Source organism: Ambystoma mexicanum, chromosome 11, assembly GCF_040938575.1.
Source record: "Ambystoma mexicanum isolate Mex_15411 chromosome 11, UKY_AmexF1_1, whole genome shotgun sequence".
NCBI lineage: Eukaryota > Metazoa > Chordata > Amphibia > Caudata > Ambystomatidae > Ambystoma > Ambystoma mexicanum.
In genome coordinates, this window is record NC_090934.1 from 933,760,911 (window position 1) to 933,778,613 (window position 17,703).

General features: G+C 46.5%; 1 protein-coding gene across 5 annotated transcripts in view; it reads left to right on the forward strand.

The window, feature by feature from the left end:
- CDHR5 (cadherin related family member 5) overlaps positions 1-17,703 on the forward strand; it is a 317,423-nt gene that overhangs the window by 270,953 nt on the left and 28,767 nt on the right. Inside the window, exons 13-14 of one of the 5 annotated variants that reach the window (XM_069624045.1) lie at positions 1,606-1,854; positions 2,209-2,526. The exons of 1 other annotated variant lie outside the window; for it this stretch is intronic. In XM_069624045.1, the coding sequence (XP_069480146.1) occupies positions 1,606-1,854; positions 2,209-2,526 (567 nt within the window). Of the gene's footprint in view, positions 1-1,605; positions 2,527-17,703 lie in introns of all 5 variants that reach the window. 3 more of the 5 variants (XM_069624043.1, XM_069624044.1, XM_069624046.1) reach the window with 3 other exon arrangements.

Below are 17,703 nucleotides of genomic sequence, written 5' to 3' on the forward strand. Positions count from 1 at the left end.
CTATTAATATCATGACCTGAATCTAAAGGTAGTGTTTGTGTCCTGTACATATAGGTTGCCTATGCACTGCTTGGATGCTATGCTCGCATTTCCTGCACATATGCAATCAATGTTTGCATGGCACAAGCCTGTGCACGGCCTGGGCCTTGCCACAGTTTATATTCCCTGGTTGTCATGGCCTCCTTTCATGCTTGCTGCCTATGCACTGCTTGGATGCTATGCTCGCATGTCCTGCACATTTTCAATCGATGTTTCCATGGCCCAAGCCTGTGCACGGCCTTGTGCTCCCTAGACCCCATGTCTTGACACTGTTTATACTCCCTGGTTGGCACGGCCTCCATTCATGCTTGCTGCCTATGCACTGCTTGGATAATATGCTCGAATGTCCTGCACATATGCAATCAATGTTTCCATGGCCCGAGCCTGTGCACAGCCTTGTGCTCTCTAGACCCCGTGCCTTGCCACTGCTTATATTCCCTGGTTGTCATGGCCTCCATTCATGCTTGCTGCCTATGCACTGCTTGGATAATATGCTCGAATGTCCTGCACATATGCAATCAATGTTTCCATGGCCCGAGCCTGTGCACAGCCTTGTGCTCTCTAGACCCCGTGCCTTGCCACTGCTTATATTCCCTGGTTGTCATGGCCTCCATTCATGCTTGCTGCCTATGCACTGCTTGGATGATATGCTTGCATGTCCTGCACAGGTTCAATCAATGTTTCCATGGCCCAAGCCTGTGAACGGCCTTGTGCTCCCTAGACCCCGTGCCTTGCCACTGTTTATACTCCCTGGTTGTCATGGCCTCCATTCATGCTTGCTGCCTATGCACTGCTTGGATGATATGCTCAAATGTCCTGCACATATGCAAACAATGTTTCCATGGCCCGAGCCTGTGCACGGCCTTGTGCTCTCTAGACCCTGTGCCTTGCCACTGTTTATACTCCCTGGTTGTCAATGCCTCCATTCATGCTTGCTGCCTATGCACTGCTTGGATGATATGCTTGAATGTCCTGCACATATGCAATCAATGTTTCCATGGCCCGAGCCTGTGCACGGCCTTGTGCTCTATAGACCCTGTGCCTTGCCACTGCTTATATTCCATGGTTGCCATGGCCTGCTTTCATGCTTACTGCCTATGCACTGCTTGGATGCTATGCTCAAATGTCCTGCACATGTTCAAACAATGTTTCCATGGCCCGAGTCTGTGCAGGGCCTTCCGCTCTCTAGACCCTGTGCCTTGCCACTGCTTATACTCCCTGGTTGGCATGGCCTCCATTCATGCGTACAGCCTATGCACTGCTTCACATTTTCCATTTCTGCATGTGATGCCCTTTTCACTTCTTTAACTGTCTCAACATGTGGTAGATCATTCCAGAATTCACCTCTTACTCACATAAATACAGTCACACTGTGTTGGATTTAAAGGCACAGGTGGGCCAGAGGATGCCCCTGAGAAAGGTATTATGATTGAGGGTACAGAATATAGCAGTACAAATGCATAAAAAAGGACACACACTACTAACTGTATGAACTAACAATTATTGTGCAGATTGTAACTAACACTTTACTAACCTTCTGTCATGGTGTGCACATTGGTTCTCCAGGTATAGAAACAACAACCGCTGCTGCCACCACTGTTATTGGAACCACTGCTGGCTTAACCTCATCAGCTAGACCACCTGGCACTGCAACTGGCCATACAGTAAACCCCCCTAAAACGACCACCAGCGCTTCCTCTCCAGGAAGCAGCATCTCTGGGATCACAAACAAGCCAACTGCAATTATCACAGGTTTACCGCCACAAACCATGACAGTGACTACCATTCCCGGCACCCCAGGGAAGCCTGCTACAGGTAATCCTTCTATTACTGTTTCACGTGTTACTCCTCCTGTGCCCTCCTCAGGTCCAACAAGACCTACTGCACCACCACTTCCTCCTGGTTTCACCACTACCAAGCCCCCTAATGCAGGAACAGGGTCTACTGTAGGCGGGACGACAAGACCTACTTCTCCACCCTCTGTTGGGCCTCCTGATTCTCGGACAACCAATGTTCCCAAACCTGGAACTGGTACTACAGCAAGACCCACTCCTCCACCATCTGCTGCACCTCCAAATACTAGGACCACCAGCACTCCCCAACCAGGAACTGGAATTACCACAAGAAGGTCAACAACAATTACTGTTCCCATTTCTGTCACTCCTCCAGGTTCTGGAACCACTACTCCATCTACAGCACGGACAGGACCTACTACAAGCAGTCAAACAAAAACTGCAACTACTCCTGCTACTCCTGCTAAAGTATCTCCGGGTGATCGGACCACGACACCTACTGCAACGGGAACAAGCCCTTCTTCAGGTAGGACAGCAACTACAACACCAACAGGCTCTGGAACTTCCAAACCTTCTCCTCCAGGTACAGCAACAACTGCAAAACCTACAATCCAACACTCAACATCACTTTCTGCTCAAGTCAACACTCATCTTACAACACCTGACCATTCTTCGACGACCAGTTCACAGACAGGTAGACCATATGAATGCTGCTTGGATTCTTCTCTCTGTTCTCTAACTTGCTCTTCCGTTCACGTGCTTCTACTGGTGGTTATGTTAAGGTATTATTACTTAGCCAATGACAATCGACTTAGCAGTAGTTGAATATCAGTAAATAAAAGAACAAATACATTACGTAATCTGCCAGCCATTCAGAACTCAAACATGACAACACTCCAATTCAAAACGACAATAATTACGTTAACTGTCACACTCACCAAAATCAATGAGGTACTTGAACACACATTAACTAGCTGATAGGCAGACACTGCCTGTTGTTGTGAGTCTCTCTATGTTGGAGTCAGGTCTACTTTCCACACCAGATACCCACCCGCAGTAAACCGATCGATTTCATACATGGGGCCGGCATGATCATTGAAGGGCTTGCTGACCAAACCATTCATCTCTAAGCAGAGAAGCAGCTTCCCCATTCCAGGACTCAGGTATATTTCTGTGATGTCTCTCTTTCACAGTGGCTTGCTACCAAACAAACACATGCCCCGTGGGCATAGTAGGGGCTTCTCCATTCCAGAGCTGAGATATATTTCTGTGAGGGCTCCCTTACTCCATGGCTCGCTACTAGACAAACTCCTGCCCCCTGGGCAGAGAAGGGGCTTCTCCATTCCAGAGCTGAGATATATTTCTGTGAGAGCTCGCTTGCTCCACGGCTTGCTACCAGACAAACTCCTGCCTCCTAGGCAGAGAAGGGGCTTCTTCATTCCAAAGAAAGCTGAGATATATTTCTGTGAGGGCTAGCTTACTCCACTGCTCGCTGCCAGACCAACTCCTGCCCCCTGGCCAGAGAAGGGGCTGCTCAATTCCAGAGCTGAAATATGTTTCTGTGAGGACTCTCATACTCAGTAGCTTGCTACAAGACCAACACCCACCCCTGAGGGGAGAGAATGGGCTATCTCATTCGAGACCTCAGAAATATTTCTGTGAGTGCTCTCTTACTCGCTGGCTCGCTACCAGACCAACTTCTGTCTCTGGGCAGAGAAGAGCCTGCGCCATTCCAGAGCTGAGTACATTTCAATGAGGGCTCTCTTTACTCAAGGGCTCACCTGTCACACCTCCCCGCCCCAAAGCAGGGGAGCAGCTCCCCCATTTTGAAGCTGTTAAATATACGTCAGTGACGGTTCTCTTATTAGTACCCGGCGAGGGAAATTGAGATTGTAAGGGCCGTCACCCAACCGGGAATCCCTCTCCCCACAACGTTGCTTCCTTTCTGTCCCTGGGGTGGGGGTGCGGCCCTCCCAACCCCACTTACCTTCTTTTTTGTCTATTTCGGGAGCGGACGCGCTGGGAAAACTTCTGTCCCCAGCACGTCCACTCCCGATCCGTGACAGGCCGTCATGGAAAGGGAAAAGGGAGTATATGTAGTCCCTTCTCTCCTTTCCATGGCGGCCATTTTATTTGTTTACAATTTTCCCTCTTTTTTGAATGGCCGCCAAAGAAAGGGAGAAAAGACTACTTGTAGTGCTGCCAAGGAAAGGGAGAGGGGACTACCTGTAGTGCCCTCTCCCTTTCCATGGCGGCCATTTTCTTTGTTTACCCTTTTACATTTATTTTCAATGGCCGCCATGGAAAGGGAAAACAGACTTCATTTTCCCTTCCCTGGCGGGTCATTTTTGAAAAAATTCTGTTCCGAAACGCTGCAGCATTTCGGAACAGAATAAAAATGCTCTTAGTACCCCAGTCTTACGGGGCGGGGTACTAATGGCAATAGGCCCCTCGCAGGGGGGGCATTACCACTTCAGGTAATGCCCTGGGGCCTTCGTTAAGGCCCTTGCTTCGCTTGGGCCTGTAACTATGGGCCCCGGGGCATTACCTGACGTGGTAATGCCCCCCCTGCTCGGGGTTTATTGCTTAATTCAATCACTTACTCTGTGACTCACCTACCCATGCGTCTGAGGAGCCATCACCATTCCAGAGCATCAGTCATTCTATCAAGGGATTGATCGTTCATAGCTTTCCCTGCGTGCCCCTTTGAGACCCCACATTGAACTGCTGGTATCAGTTCCAGTGGGGGCTCCTTTGCATTTAGGGACTTACCCTTCGGATACTGCAGTTACCAGTCATATATGCCAGGACTGTTCGTAGATGAGTATATTAAATCTATCCTAGAATAGGTCAGGGGTGCGGATGGTGGCTTTGGCATGGTGTTGAGAGTTTATGTCGACAGGAGGATATGGGGACCTTTAAGGGGGTAGGGGACATGTTGAGATGTTTGTGTTCTCTTTAATGCAGAGGGGGAGCACCATGAGAGTCAGCTGGGCGTGCATCATTTCTATTTGTCTTTCGAAATTCCCAAAGAACACTCACAAGTCTCTTTCCAAATAGCGCGGTTTCTGGGCACTTCCTGCAGTCACCTGTCCTAAGTCTGCAAGCAGCGCTTTCTTTTGTCCTTTGGCTCTGGAAATCTAAGTGTTCACAAGACTGATTGTTATTTTTTTTAATTTTCCAAAAACAAGTTGATCGATTGATGGCATCATTATTGTACAAATCTGAATCTTTTTTTCATGTATAGGCGCGTTATAAATGCCTTATCATATCATATCATATCATGTGATTTCCCTAAATGGAGAGTTGAATTCACACCACTGATCGACAATCTGGTCTCCAGCCCTTACAAATGGACTTCCTTCTCTCTATTTTGATGGGTCTGCTAAAGCAGTACACAACACAGGCAGTGGTAGAATTGTACCGGGAAAAGTAGTGGAACTGTGGTCTCGGCAGGGGAGAGGGTAGGCGGAAGCATAGGGCAACATGTGACAAGGTGTTGCAACTGCAGCATTGCAATAGTCTAAGTGACTAGTAACTAAGGCTCCTATTACAACTTTACACTTGCACAGGGATCTGAATGGACAAATCCTCTATACAGAATGGTGAATATGGTCGTAAAATGTAGAGGGATGGTAAAAAGGAAAAAAGAAAAGTAGTGGAGCACTGCTCCCACTCACTTCGATCACTGATCACAGGGGCTGGCCAGGGGATTATATGCAAGATTGTACCATACCAAGGCAAAAAGAATCTGCCGACATATGAATTAACTGGTTTACTAGAATCACACAGGAAAAACAGGACTTTTGCACAATATTTTGAACCACGTCGGAAGCCATAGTTGCGATTCCCCCGTTGACCAAAGCATATGGGAACCCACCAATTCACCACACATTCTTTTTGGTGGGGGCAAGGAAACACTGAAAATAGGATAATTTCAGTTGTACCTACAATACGTTTCTTGCTAGACCCGGTACCCTTGATAATGGGGTGGATTTCTACCGATTACAAACGAGGCCAACTGCATATGAAACTGGATGAACTACATCGGAAGGCAAGACGGAGAAACAACTTCGACGACAGGTGCCTTGAGTGCCAAAGCATCATGGAGTGTTGAGAACAGAAGGACCAAAGCTCTAACCTGCAACCACTGGGTTGTTTCCAGGGGTGCAAGGGCTGGCCTACTCCTTGTGTTTATTAAGCCCCTAGGAATTGCTTTCTTGTAGTAGAACCAGAGAATATTCGGTGACATCAGCAACAGGCCAATGTCAACTGCAACGGAATGGAAAGAGCACAACACTTCCCAAGGGGAAGAAGCGTGCACCAGTTAGTTATCGCAGGAGTGCTAGATGTGTATACCCTTAAACTGGAAATGGGCCATCCCCATTGATGTACCTATTGCAAACACTATGGAACGGACCTTAATCCACAATGGAGTATGTTACACTTCTAATGGACTCCTCCATCTAGAAACCCTCAGGCTTTTGTAGTAAGGCTGCAAATAAGAATAAAGAAACTAGCAACTTCCGGGCGCGTTGCACAAAGCCAGTCTCGGATTTGGAGGGAAGTCCGACTCTGTTGCAATCCTCCTGAATCTTTTCTTGGGCCGACTGAACACGTGGAGGTCTAGGGTTGTTCACAGTTCTCGTGTTCTCTTTATGCAAGCGCTTCTCCATTTCAAGCAAAGGCACTGACAAAACCAGGGACAAGTTGCTTGATGGGTAAAGGGGAAAGAGGGCGCCTCAACCCATTGCACAGCGCTAACAGAACCCATTGATCTTGAGTGATATATCCCATGTCAGCAGGTGAAGGAACCCTGTGGCATAAAGTGAACACAAAAGTCACTTCTCTTACATTCCTGGGAAATAGGAATAGAAATGCCAGCTGCAATGATGTTGGGTGCTCACCCCTCTGCCCACTGAGGAGTGTTTGGGGGCATGTGTTGAAAGAGATCAAAATGTTAAACTTTGAAAAACAGATTTGACTTGTCTAATGTTAAAAAGACCAAAACAGCAGTCTATGGCTTACACGATGGTGTAGGCATAACGACAAGAAATGCTTGATAAAATAGAAGGTGTGTTTAAGGTTTGCGAAAAATACACAACAAATTATAAATCCAAAAACGTATTCTTATTATCCAAAAGTGTGTGGTTCCCCAAACAACGGTTCATACATGTGCATGCAAATGCATACAAAACATTATGGTCCCAAAGTACAAATGACAATTTGTAAGTGCAAAGTGTTCCCCTTGTACCTTGGAGGAGGTAACACAAAAAGACACAATTGCGTGTAACAATATATATAAAACAACTGGTTCTCATTTCATCCAGATGATGAATGGCAGGTGCTCAAACCAACTTGATAGTCTAACAGTTGTAGGTCCATGACATTAGTGCAAAATGCACAATTTATTATTCAAATCGTTCTGATCAAATCAACATCAGTCTACTAGAAGAGACAGCTGAAACTAAGGTCTTCTTTGCTGAGCTCTGACAAGGTCCTTGTTAGTTTGACCCTGCACTAGTTTCAACCATGTCCCCAAAGGGGGCCAGTTTTTCATCATGGCTGAATAGATAGGGTTCAATGTGGTCCAAGAAAACTATTCTTATCCAAAGGTGACTCCCAAAGGTCCTAAGGGTACAAAGCACACAGCCAAATCAGTGTTTGAGGTGTAAGGAAGGCATGGTATCAAACAGTAAGACAGACAAAAGTGATCACAGTTAAAGGGTATTTGTATTTTATATATTTATAAAGCGCACCAGGCCCAAGGGCATCTGGGCGCATCACTTAGGTTACATCAAAGATAAAAGCATAGACAAACGCATTTACAGAAATATATACATATATAGATTGTAAGGACAGTTAATTACATATTTACACAAGAGTAAGCCGGAGGCAAGAGCATGAGAGGTCGCTAGTAAGTGGTCTGAATCATGGGCAGGTCTTGGGCACACAGCCAGGTTTTGGCCTTGCTCCTGAATGCCATGAATGAAGGTTCAGCTCTGAGTGGGTTGGGGAGTGAGTTCCAGAGTTTTGCCGCCATGACTGGGAAGCTGATCCCGCCAGATCTCTGAAGATTGAATCGGAATATGGAGAGGCAGTTGGTCTGGGCACTTCTGAGGGGTCTGTTGGAAGTGTGGATAGAGAATCTATTGGCCAGATAGCTGGGCGCTTGGTTGGTGAGGCATTTGTGAGTTAGAGCGAGTGCTTTCAGAGAGATTCTTTGTGTTACTGAGAGCCATTGGATGCTTTGTCTGGTGTCAGAAATGTGTTGGTTCCTGGGGATATTTAGTGCAGCTCTAATGGCATTGTCTTGGATGATCTGTAACTTATTGATATTGCAAAGGTTAGTACCAAGATAAAGGGCATTGCAATAGTCAATTTTGGACATAACCAGTGTCCTAGCTAGTGTGGTACAGTTGGCTGGCGATAAGAATGGACGGCATGCTGAGATGAGCTTACATGTGTATGCTGCAGCGGAGGAGACTGCATTAGTTTGTCTTGCAAGAGAGGGCGTGGAGTCAATATAGATGCCTAATGTTTTAGTGTCCTTTGTGAACTTGATGAAAGATTTAAATGAGGGGTCTAATTTGTTGAGTCTTTGGTGAGAGCCTAGGATTAGAAGCTCCGTCTTTTCGTCGTTCAGACAAAGTTCATGTTGCGCCATCCAGGCTTGGATGACTTGGTAGATGGAGTTAATGGCAAGAGTGTCAGTTGTGTGATCACCTGTAATGGGGATGAGTATCTGGGTGTCATCTGCATAATTAGTGTAGGTGACATCCAGATAATCCAGGATATCGAATAGTGGCTTCGTAAATAGGTTGTACAGTGTAGGGAACACACATGATCCTTGTGGTTCCGCACAGGTGACTGGTGATGGTTTTGCGGCCGCAGAGGGAGAGAAAACCCCCATGGATCTGTTATCCAGGAATCAACTGATCCAGGCCGTTGCTTTGTCAGAAAAGTGGGCAGCTAGTTTAAGGTGTCGACAAAGTATTTGGTGATTTACAAGGTCAAACGCCGCAGATGGATCTAGTAGAAGTAGTAGGGCAAGTTTACCCTTATCTTTTAGGTCTTCAATCTGTGTTTTAAGATCGATAAGGGCAGTTTCGGTACTAGGATGGAACCCAGATTGCCTCAGTGCCAAGAGTTTGTTGGATTCCAAGTAATCTTGGATCTGCAGGTAGGTAGCTTGATCAAGAATCTTTAGCAAAAAATGGCACCATAGTGATGGGCCTGTAATTGGTTGGTATATTTGCATCCAGTGATGGTTTTTTAAGGATTGGGATGACCCAAGCGTCCTTCAGGTTGTCAGTGACGATCCCAGAGATAAATGAGGAATTTATGAGAGTAGTAATGTAAGGAGCCAGATCATGGGAGGCCTCCTTAATAATCGGAGCAGGGCATAGTTCACCTTGGCAGTTTGAGGGTTTGAGGTTGTTAATAATATTTTCAACTTCAGTGATGGAGAGGGGTGAAAAGCTGTATAGTTTCAACGAGTTGAGATTGGTGTTGTTTTTGACCAAAGGGGTTTTAGGTTGCGGGTCAATCTGCAGAGAGATTTTTTTGTCATTGATTTTAGTTTGGAGAGTAGCTATTTTCCCAAGGAGCGCCTTTTCAATATTGGTGCACCAAGTACTATCTTTGGTACAGGTGTCAGGTGGGGTGACAGGGGATTCCAGTTCTTTTAGTATTCTGAATAGCTCTTTGGTATTAGATTTAGCTTGTTCGATACGCTTGTTATAGGTGTCTTTTTTGGCCTGTAGTTCAAAGTGGCTAGAGTAATACTTGCATTATTTGTTTCAGTGGGATTACTTTTCCAGCGCGCTTCCAGATTCTGTTTTTCTTTGTGTAAGATTCTCAGCTGTGGTGTAAACCAAGAGTTGAGGTGAGGCCGTGGTTTAGGCTTTCTAAATTTAGTAGGAGCAATGTGGTCGAGGGCTTTCAGCATAGTCTGATTGAATGTGTCAATCAAGACAGTTGGATTAATGCATGAAGAGGCGTGTTCATTGAGAACTGGGAGGATTAGTGGGAGTAGTTTATCACAAGTTATGTCTCACTTATTTCTAGTGGAGATCGCGGGTGCGACATCTGGAGTGGTACTAATGAATCTGGCAGGGATATTAAAGGTGATTAAGTGGTGGTCTGTCCACGCACATGGTTGGTTAGAGTCCACGTTAATTTCACAATTTAGGTCAGCTATCCAGTCCAGGATTCTGCCCTTGGAGTGTGTGGGCTTGTTAATATGTTGCGTGAAGCCTAAATTAGAGAGCAGGTTATTGATATCATAGGCTGGGGTATCATTAGAATGTTGGAGAGCCAAGTTGAAGTCTCCTAATACAATGATTTGAGGTTTAGTTTTAGTGTTATCGGCAAGAATGTAGGATAGGTCTTCGGCAAATGTGGATATGGGCCCAGGAGGCCTATAGATAAGATGGAATGTAATAGTCTGATTTGGGGTTAGAGCTAATTTAGCTGTGAGTATTTCGGCTGATGTGATGTGATGCACATGGGAAATGCAGAAGTTTATAGAATTTTTATGTATGATGGCAATACCACCTCCTTTGGTTTGACTGGTGTTACGATCGCATCTGAGGATGGTGTAGCCTGTAGGAATAGCTAGAGAGAGTAGGGGACCTGAGGCAGCGTGGAGCCAGGTTTCTGTAATGCCAAGGTGTTTATTGAACTTCAATTGGGTTTGAAAAACACCTATCTAATCCTAAATCTAAAGATGGGAGCAAGCTACGACCATCAAATAATCATAATGACGAAGTCCTAGTCGAGTCTGTCAAAATAAAAGGGCCTATACTAATAAACCCATTGCCAATCCTTGCTACTAAATACAAATAGTGTGGGAAACAATGGTATGCAAAAGAAAAGCGTTCAAGAAATGAAATGTCAGGAGATTCAAGCCATTGCTTTCCCTTGCCCATGTTTTCAGCACGGGACAAGGCGGCACACGCAAGCTTAGCACAGTCTATGGCATCTCTAGCATGAGGATGCAGTTCAAAACCTCAACATCAGAGCCTTCTGTTTCAAAGTCTAATTGCCATTCAAAGTCTCTTATTTCAAAGGACGTGATGCAACACAACAAACTTTGAAGTTCCTTTCTTCTTAGAATTGAACATATACAACTTCTTGGGTGATTTACTGGTCACCCCGGGTCCCTCCACCGGGCTTAGATCCACTTGAACACAAAACCTTCAATTGGGCTCCCGCTGCTGGGCTCGGACCAAATTTCTACTTTTCCAAACTTTCTCTACTTCATCAAAATCGAAGACTTTCGACTGTACGCAGGATTTTGCTTGACCCGTCGTAGGACCACTTTGATTCACAATTACTCATTCTCTTCTTGATATAACCTTTTTCTCAATTTCACTTTTACCACTTCTCAGCTGGATACCTTATGCAGACCTTCGATTGAGCACCCACGTGGTGCCGTCCACTTTGTCAATGGTAATGTATCTTGCTTTTGAATGTTCAATCACTTATCAGCATTTTCACATTAGTTGCGTCTATTATCACACGAATTTTAACAATGTTCATTCCAGTGCTCGCCATACAATATTGCTGCTTGCAACCTTGGCATCAACACAGACCAGTCTTGTATCGGTGCTCCCCAGCTCACCGGCTGTGTTGATTTCACTGATGCTGCTTTGTTCTTGGAGCCAAGGACGGTACCACAGTGTCTGGTGCTTCTCCCTGCGTTGATGCAGGGGGGCCCCGGGTATCTCCGATACACAATGCAGGATTCTTCAGCCTGGTTTCCTGGTCTTACGCTTTCTATTCTCGAGGTTTTGGGAACGTAATGGTTCCTTGTTGAAAAGGTCAAGGGAAATTCCCTCCTTGCGATCCCCTTCAATTTTGCCATCTTCTCTCGTTCAGCTGCCGTCTTGAAACTGCTGTTTCCTCGTGTGCTTTGCCTTGCTCAGAGTGTGCTCTCATGTTCTCCTTTTTATCTGTGTGGGGAAGCTGAATGGAAGTCAGGTGTGTGTGATGGTCAGTATTTGTCTGACCTTGCCTGACCATTGAATTGGGACTTGTCAGGTATACTGCTCGGGTGTTAATCTGTTTTCTCTCATAGCCGGCTGTCCGTGTGAAAGTGTTTGTGTTGTAAAGTGGGAGGGGGTAGAGTTCCTAAATATCCTACCTGGTAGGATGGGGTAAAGGTGTTATAGGGAAGGGGATACCACATCTCACTATCTGGTGTCCCACTCCCACTCCCTGAAGACCCCTATACAGGTGATCCTCCGCACTATTCCACCCCCAGGAACTGAATTCAAAAGCAATGGCCATGTCCTGGCCACCTGGATGACAGATCCCCTGGGAATAGTGGGTGAGACACCTCTTAGTTTCTCACAGAGGGGAATAAATACTAATTTCTAATGTATGGTGTATATATAGTAGCATCAACCTGAAACTGTGTGTGGGATACTCACTGTTCGTAGGCTGGTTCAAGAAGAAATTGTGCCTTGAAGAGAATGAGAATTTACCTACAATAAAACACACAAACAAACCTCAGCGTGCTATAAATGTTGAGTTCCAGGTCATGGCATATGTTAAAAGGGTTATAGAGAGACCAAAAATAAAAAGTCTCTGTCAAGAAATTACACTTACAGCAGAGAGAATCAAGGTGCAGGTATCACCTGTATCCTATTGAAGAAATAGGTAGCCTATACAGCCATCATATTCAAGAGATTCTGTGATGTATAGATCTGTAACACACAAAAAGTATACTGTGGCTAATAACGTGGGAATTCCAATGATGCATATATGTAAAATCAATGAAGAAGGATAAAGGAGCTGGGACGACATTGCGCTTACCCTGCTGCGGACTAATTTACGGGTCGCGTCTATATGATGGATCAGGTCTGTGGATCTGTAAGACACAAAACATGTTGTGTGTCTAATGTCGTTGGGATTCCCAAGCTACATACTAGTCAGTACTAAAAAAGAGAGATGGGGCCACGCTTACCCTACTGCAGACAAATTCCCAGATTGTATCTGTATGGTGAACAAATAGATGCAGAATAATCAGGTCAGTTGATGTGCAGAGACACCCATCACGGGTGCTTCGGTAGGGAGTAAAGGGAAGGGGGTGATGGCAGCGGTTACTAAGTAGCCTGTCGTAGCAGAACGCTGCTTGTGTCACACCTGTAATAAAAAAAGGACGAACTACGGAAGATCGGGTTGGGGTCTTTCGATGCCTGGAAACCTTAGTAAGCGTTGCCCATGTTGATCGCCTGTATGTCCAGGGGAAGGACATGGAAGACGGACATCAGTCAGGTCCAATCATCAGTACATGCCCAGTTTTTGCAGAACATTTTTTTTTTGTTGAAAAAGCCATTGCCAAGAGACACTGTGGTTGTCTCAAAACATATGCGTGCCTAGAGAGGAGAGGATTCTACTGTACCTTGGTGCAAGGCATCTCCGTGCATGAGCCGATACAATTAATGTGAGCGGCCGAGGGCGCAGGGGAATTGGCGTTGTGGTATATGGCCCGCTGGATGCACAGAAAAAGATGGTAGTGGCAAATGGCACCAACTTGTCAAAGCTTGTGTCAGCAATAAATTGTATAGCAAGGGGCGGAATGGGTGTGAGAATGAAGGCTTGACGTGAGGCTCGGAAAAGGGTATCCACTAGTAATGTGGTGAACAGCGAAAGAGACAACCCCACAGAAGTGGCGTAACAGTGGCATGTGTGTGGGGCTGTAAATAAGGCCTGGGAGGTGCTCTGGGAAGATGATCGTGTGAGAGCAGGAGGGCGAACCCTGACTGAATACCAACCAGGCTTGGATTAGATAAATCAATTGTGGCCTGGAAGATTCCAGTCCTATGAATGAGCATCACAACGCTGACCCATGTGAAAGAAGGCAAATATGAGCGCAAGGTGCAGTAAGCTGCCTGGGAAGTCATATAAGGGGCAGAACATAGTGTAGAAACTGAGGGTCACCCTGCCAATGAGGGAAACCAAGGTGAAGAAGCCTGCCTTCTTGATGTTATATGGGTGGTGAAGATCTATGGCAAGGCTACATGCCCCTGCGTGGAGGTGGGACACACATGGTGGTCTGTCTAAGGTCCAGGAATGGATATCAGATGCAGCCTAAGGGACACCATTCCTCTCTATTGTTAAGGCCATTGAAGAGGGCTGGGGAATCCTGCCACCACCACCCCTCCTACTAAATTCATGACTTGAAAGAAGGCCAGAAAACACTGCAATCACCCATTCTATTTTGGACGAATTCCCAATGGACCTATAATTTATAAATACGTCGAAAGGTATCCCCTCAGCCAGCCATACCAACCAAGGGACATACAGATCTATCCCTGCATGGATGATGAGCCACAGGCCATGATCAGAGACAACGGTATGGACAGGTTGTACTAAACACCAAATAGCCATGTTGCTGACGTCGCTAGAGACACCACAACATAGCAGCGTTAGACATGAAGCACACGTGCCAACCCCACTTCAGTACACAAACACGCACTTGAATGCATGAAGAACACAAGGGTACAGTTCTATAGTTAGAGGACAGATACTTATACATACTGTCATTAATTTTATTATTTTTGCCATTAGCCAAACGCAGCAACGCAGAAACAGCAAGGCACAAGAGATCCTGAGCAGAGCTTGCAGATGCTTACATGCGAATAACCCTATGGAACTGCAGAGCACCTATGGGACCTGACAGAGCCAAGTGTGACTAACCTATGGAAATGTAGTACATCATGGACACTGTAGAAACCACATTATAAGGTTTAGGAAAATTACAGCAGGCCTCTGGCCTCTGAAGAAGAGGCGAGCTGAGCTGATTCAGACTGGACAGAGAGCAAGATGTGTGAGACAGGACCCGCAGCCAAGGTCAAGAGATACGGATGACATTCCAATCCCCAGACGACAAAGGGACCAGCTGCAGAAAATACGAATAAATCCTCATAATTCAGAGCTGCACAGCGCAAATTCGTGGTCTCTGAGCATGTGACGCAGCCGAAGCAGACAATGGACAGCAATCAGCAGTGGGAGAGGAGAGCCGGTCCCAGGCTGCCAGACACAGACCGCAACTAGCATGCAACAATATTTACACGTGTTGCACTGGATCAGAGAGCACTCTCATAATCAAAGGTGGTACACACAAGTTACAACACAGACACATAATCATTCTCATTACCTTGAAAAGGTACACAGTGAGCTGAGAATCTTTGCGGATCCCAGGCCTGGGGACGTCAACTCTAGCCAATCACAGTTTAGTACCATAGGGGTGGGTAGCAACGGGCAAGAACTAATGCTAAGTCCACAACACTGCTACAATGTTATAGTTAGTGACTTTGAGATGGAACAGGCCAGCCACCTCACATGCAAGGGCCAGTAGAATAACATCTATAATGTCCTATATAGGTAATAGAATACCCAATACCCAATCACTTGGCCCGATAGGTTTTCTGGAGAGGGGCCCATGTTGTGACGAAGTGCTGACGCCATCTGGGAGTAAAACTGGCTTGCGAGTCGAGGAAGAGCGAGATGTGCATGAATATTTCTTGTTCTTGAGCTGATCGCTGTTGGTTTGCCTGTAATAAACCACAGTTTGAACTTGCCGTTGACTGAGTCCTCTGTGTATCCTGGGGGAGGGTGTTGGGCCGTCTAAGTCCGCAGACTTCCAGTGCCCCTCTGGCATAACTGCGGGTCCGTCCCGAACAAGTTGGTAGCAGAGAGGATGGTTAGCTGCACCAGCCCGGCACCAGGTCTTCTCCTCCGCCACAGAACCTGAGAGGCTGCAGGACCCTCGCATATTTCGAGAAGATGGGAAAACGCATGCCCGTGTAAAGGCCGTCAGGAGCCCCTTGGAAATCATCCTGCCCGAAGTCAGCGAGGAGTCCAGAGAGACCAGGATGAGGAAGTGAGCACCTTCTGGAGGAGTTAGCAGCCGAGCAGCGCCAGCAAACCACATAGTGTAAGTATGGACCCAGTCTAACGGCAACTGTGGGTGTGAGGGAGGGTATTGAGTATTGTGAAGTATTGTTTGGTATTGAGTATCGTCAAAGTAGTGGCTAGTATTGTCAAAGTTAGTAGGGACAGGACCAGAGGTAGAAGTCCCTCTTCTATGTTTAGGGCACATTCGGTTTTAGAGGTAAACGGATCTGGTGAATAACCTAGATTATTGACTTTTTAGCTCGGGTCATAGATGATGGTATCCCTGTAAGGGTTAGCAAGGAAGCTGGCCTAGATTGTGGAAGGTGAGTCGACTGATTATGTCTCCTGGAGTGAGACATTTTGCACGCGAGGCAACGCCGCCGGTACAGTTTAATCACAAGGGAATATTGGTATACTCTGACTGGAGGCGGGAAGACAGCTGTGGTGTTTTTGTGTGTGTTGTGAGTAAAAGGCTATTACAGTGTGCGTGTAGTTTTTGATCTTTCCCCACTACCTGGGTTTTAGATTGGTGATGTCATCCTTAGGTTTGCACATAGGACACGCAGAGCATGAGATGGTGAGATGGTGAGGAGCTAATATTGGAAACTTGGGATTGGCAGACGAGGTGGACCAGTGGCAGTGCGTGGGAGGCACATGCGCAAGCTTGTGGGTGTGCCTGAGGAGGCAGTGATTTTAAAGGAGGGGCAGTGTACAGAGCAAGCCTGGTAAGTTGTGGAGCCAGAGAGCCTTGTAGAAACTGAAACGTATTGCCATTATACTGTACCCTTTTCCCTAAACAGTGGACTGTCGAAAACCTCGACTTGAGGTCAGGTAAAGGTACTGAATATGTATCAAGGGAACTGCGGGGGGACCCATCCCTTCAGCACCTGTGTAAGACACTCCAACCTTAGCGGGAGAAGATTTGCAAGTATAGCATAGAGTAGTCCAAAAGTACAGAGGGGAAGTTAACTAAACCATGGCCACGTTGTGGAAGTTTCTCCAAAGACGTGCAGCAATCACTACTGATACATATACAGGGTACCTACAAGGAGAAGATGTTAACAAAATGCATGGCCATATTCGAGTTGTGGCGCATGTTTCAGGAGGGCGAGGAGGATGCTTCAAGGTGTCAGTGGATGCTGAGCCAGCAGGAAGTGAAGGAGCCAGGGGCTCATCCCTCTGCACCTCCCCATGTTCCCCCGAGTGTAGTATCCGATGATACAGATCATGAGCAAGGAATGTACCCAATACGAGAATTAAGGGCAGCAGAGGGGTCCTCAATACCGACATATACGCCACCACCATATACTAAAGAGGATAGGCTGAAAGGCACAGGGCAGCCAGCTACTGATCAAGGGGCGAGCAGTGAGGCACACAGGTGCACGAGGGAGGGGCTCGGGAGCATAGCCACAAACCAGTGGGTAGGAGGACAAATACTCCTGAAGCTGGAAGGGAAAACCGATGGATAGGCATAAGGGGTGACTAAGGCAATGGAGGGTCTTAAGAGAAGCAGCAAAGCATCAGACTGGGCAAAGAAAATGGATGAGGAGGATAGGAGGGAGAAGGACTGGGAGGAGAGATTAGAATGCAAGGACAGAGAGAGGAGGAGAGAAGAGAAGCTGGAGAGGGAGGATATGGAACGAAGAAGGAGGAAGATAAGAACTCCATAGAAAGGGAGCGGGAGGAGAGGATCGAAAGAGACCTCAAGGAAAGGAAGAGAGCAGAGCAAGACCAGCGGGATAGAAAGACAAGGGAAGTGGAAGAGATCGAAAGGCAAAGAGGTGTAGCAGAGAGGGAAAAATGCTAAAAAGTTAGCTGAGAGGGGACAGAGGAAGTTACAGTTGGATAGATTGTCAAGAAAACGAGCGCGAAGGGAGGAGGATGAGCGAGCAATAAGGGCGGTAAAGAAACAAAGAGCTCTAGACAGGGTAAGCGACAGACTCAAGGATGACAGATGGAC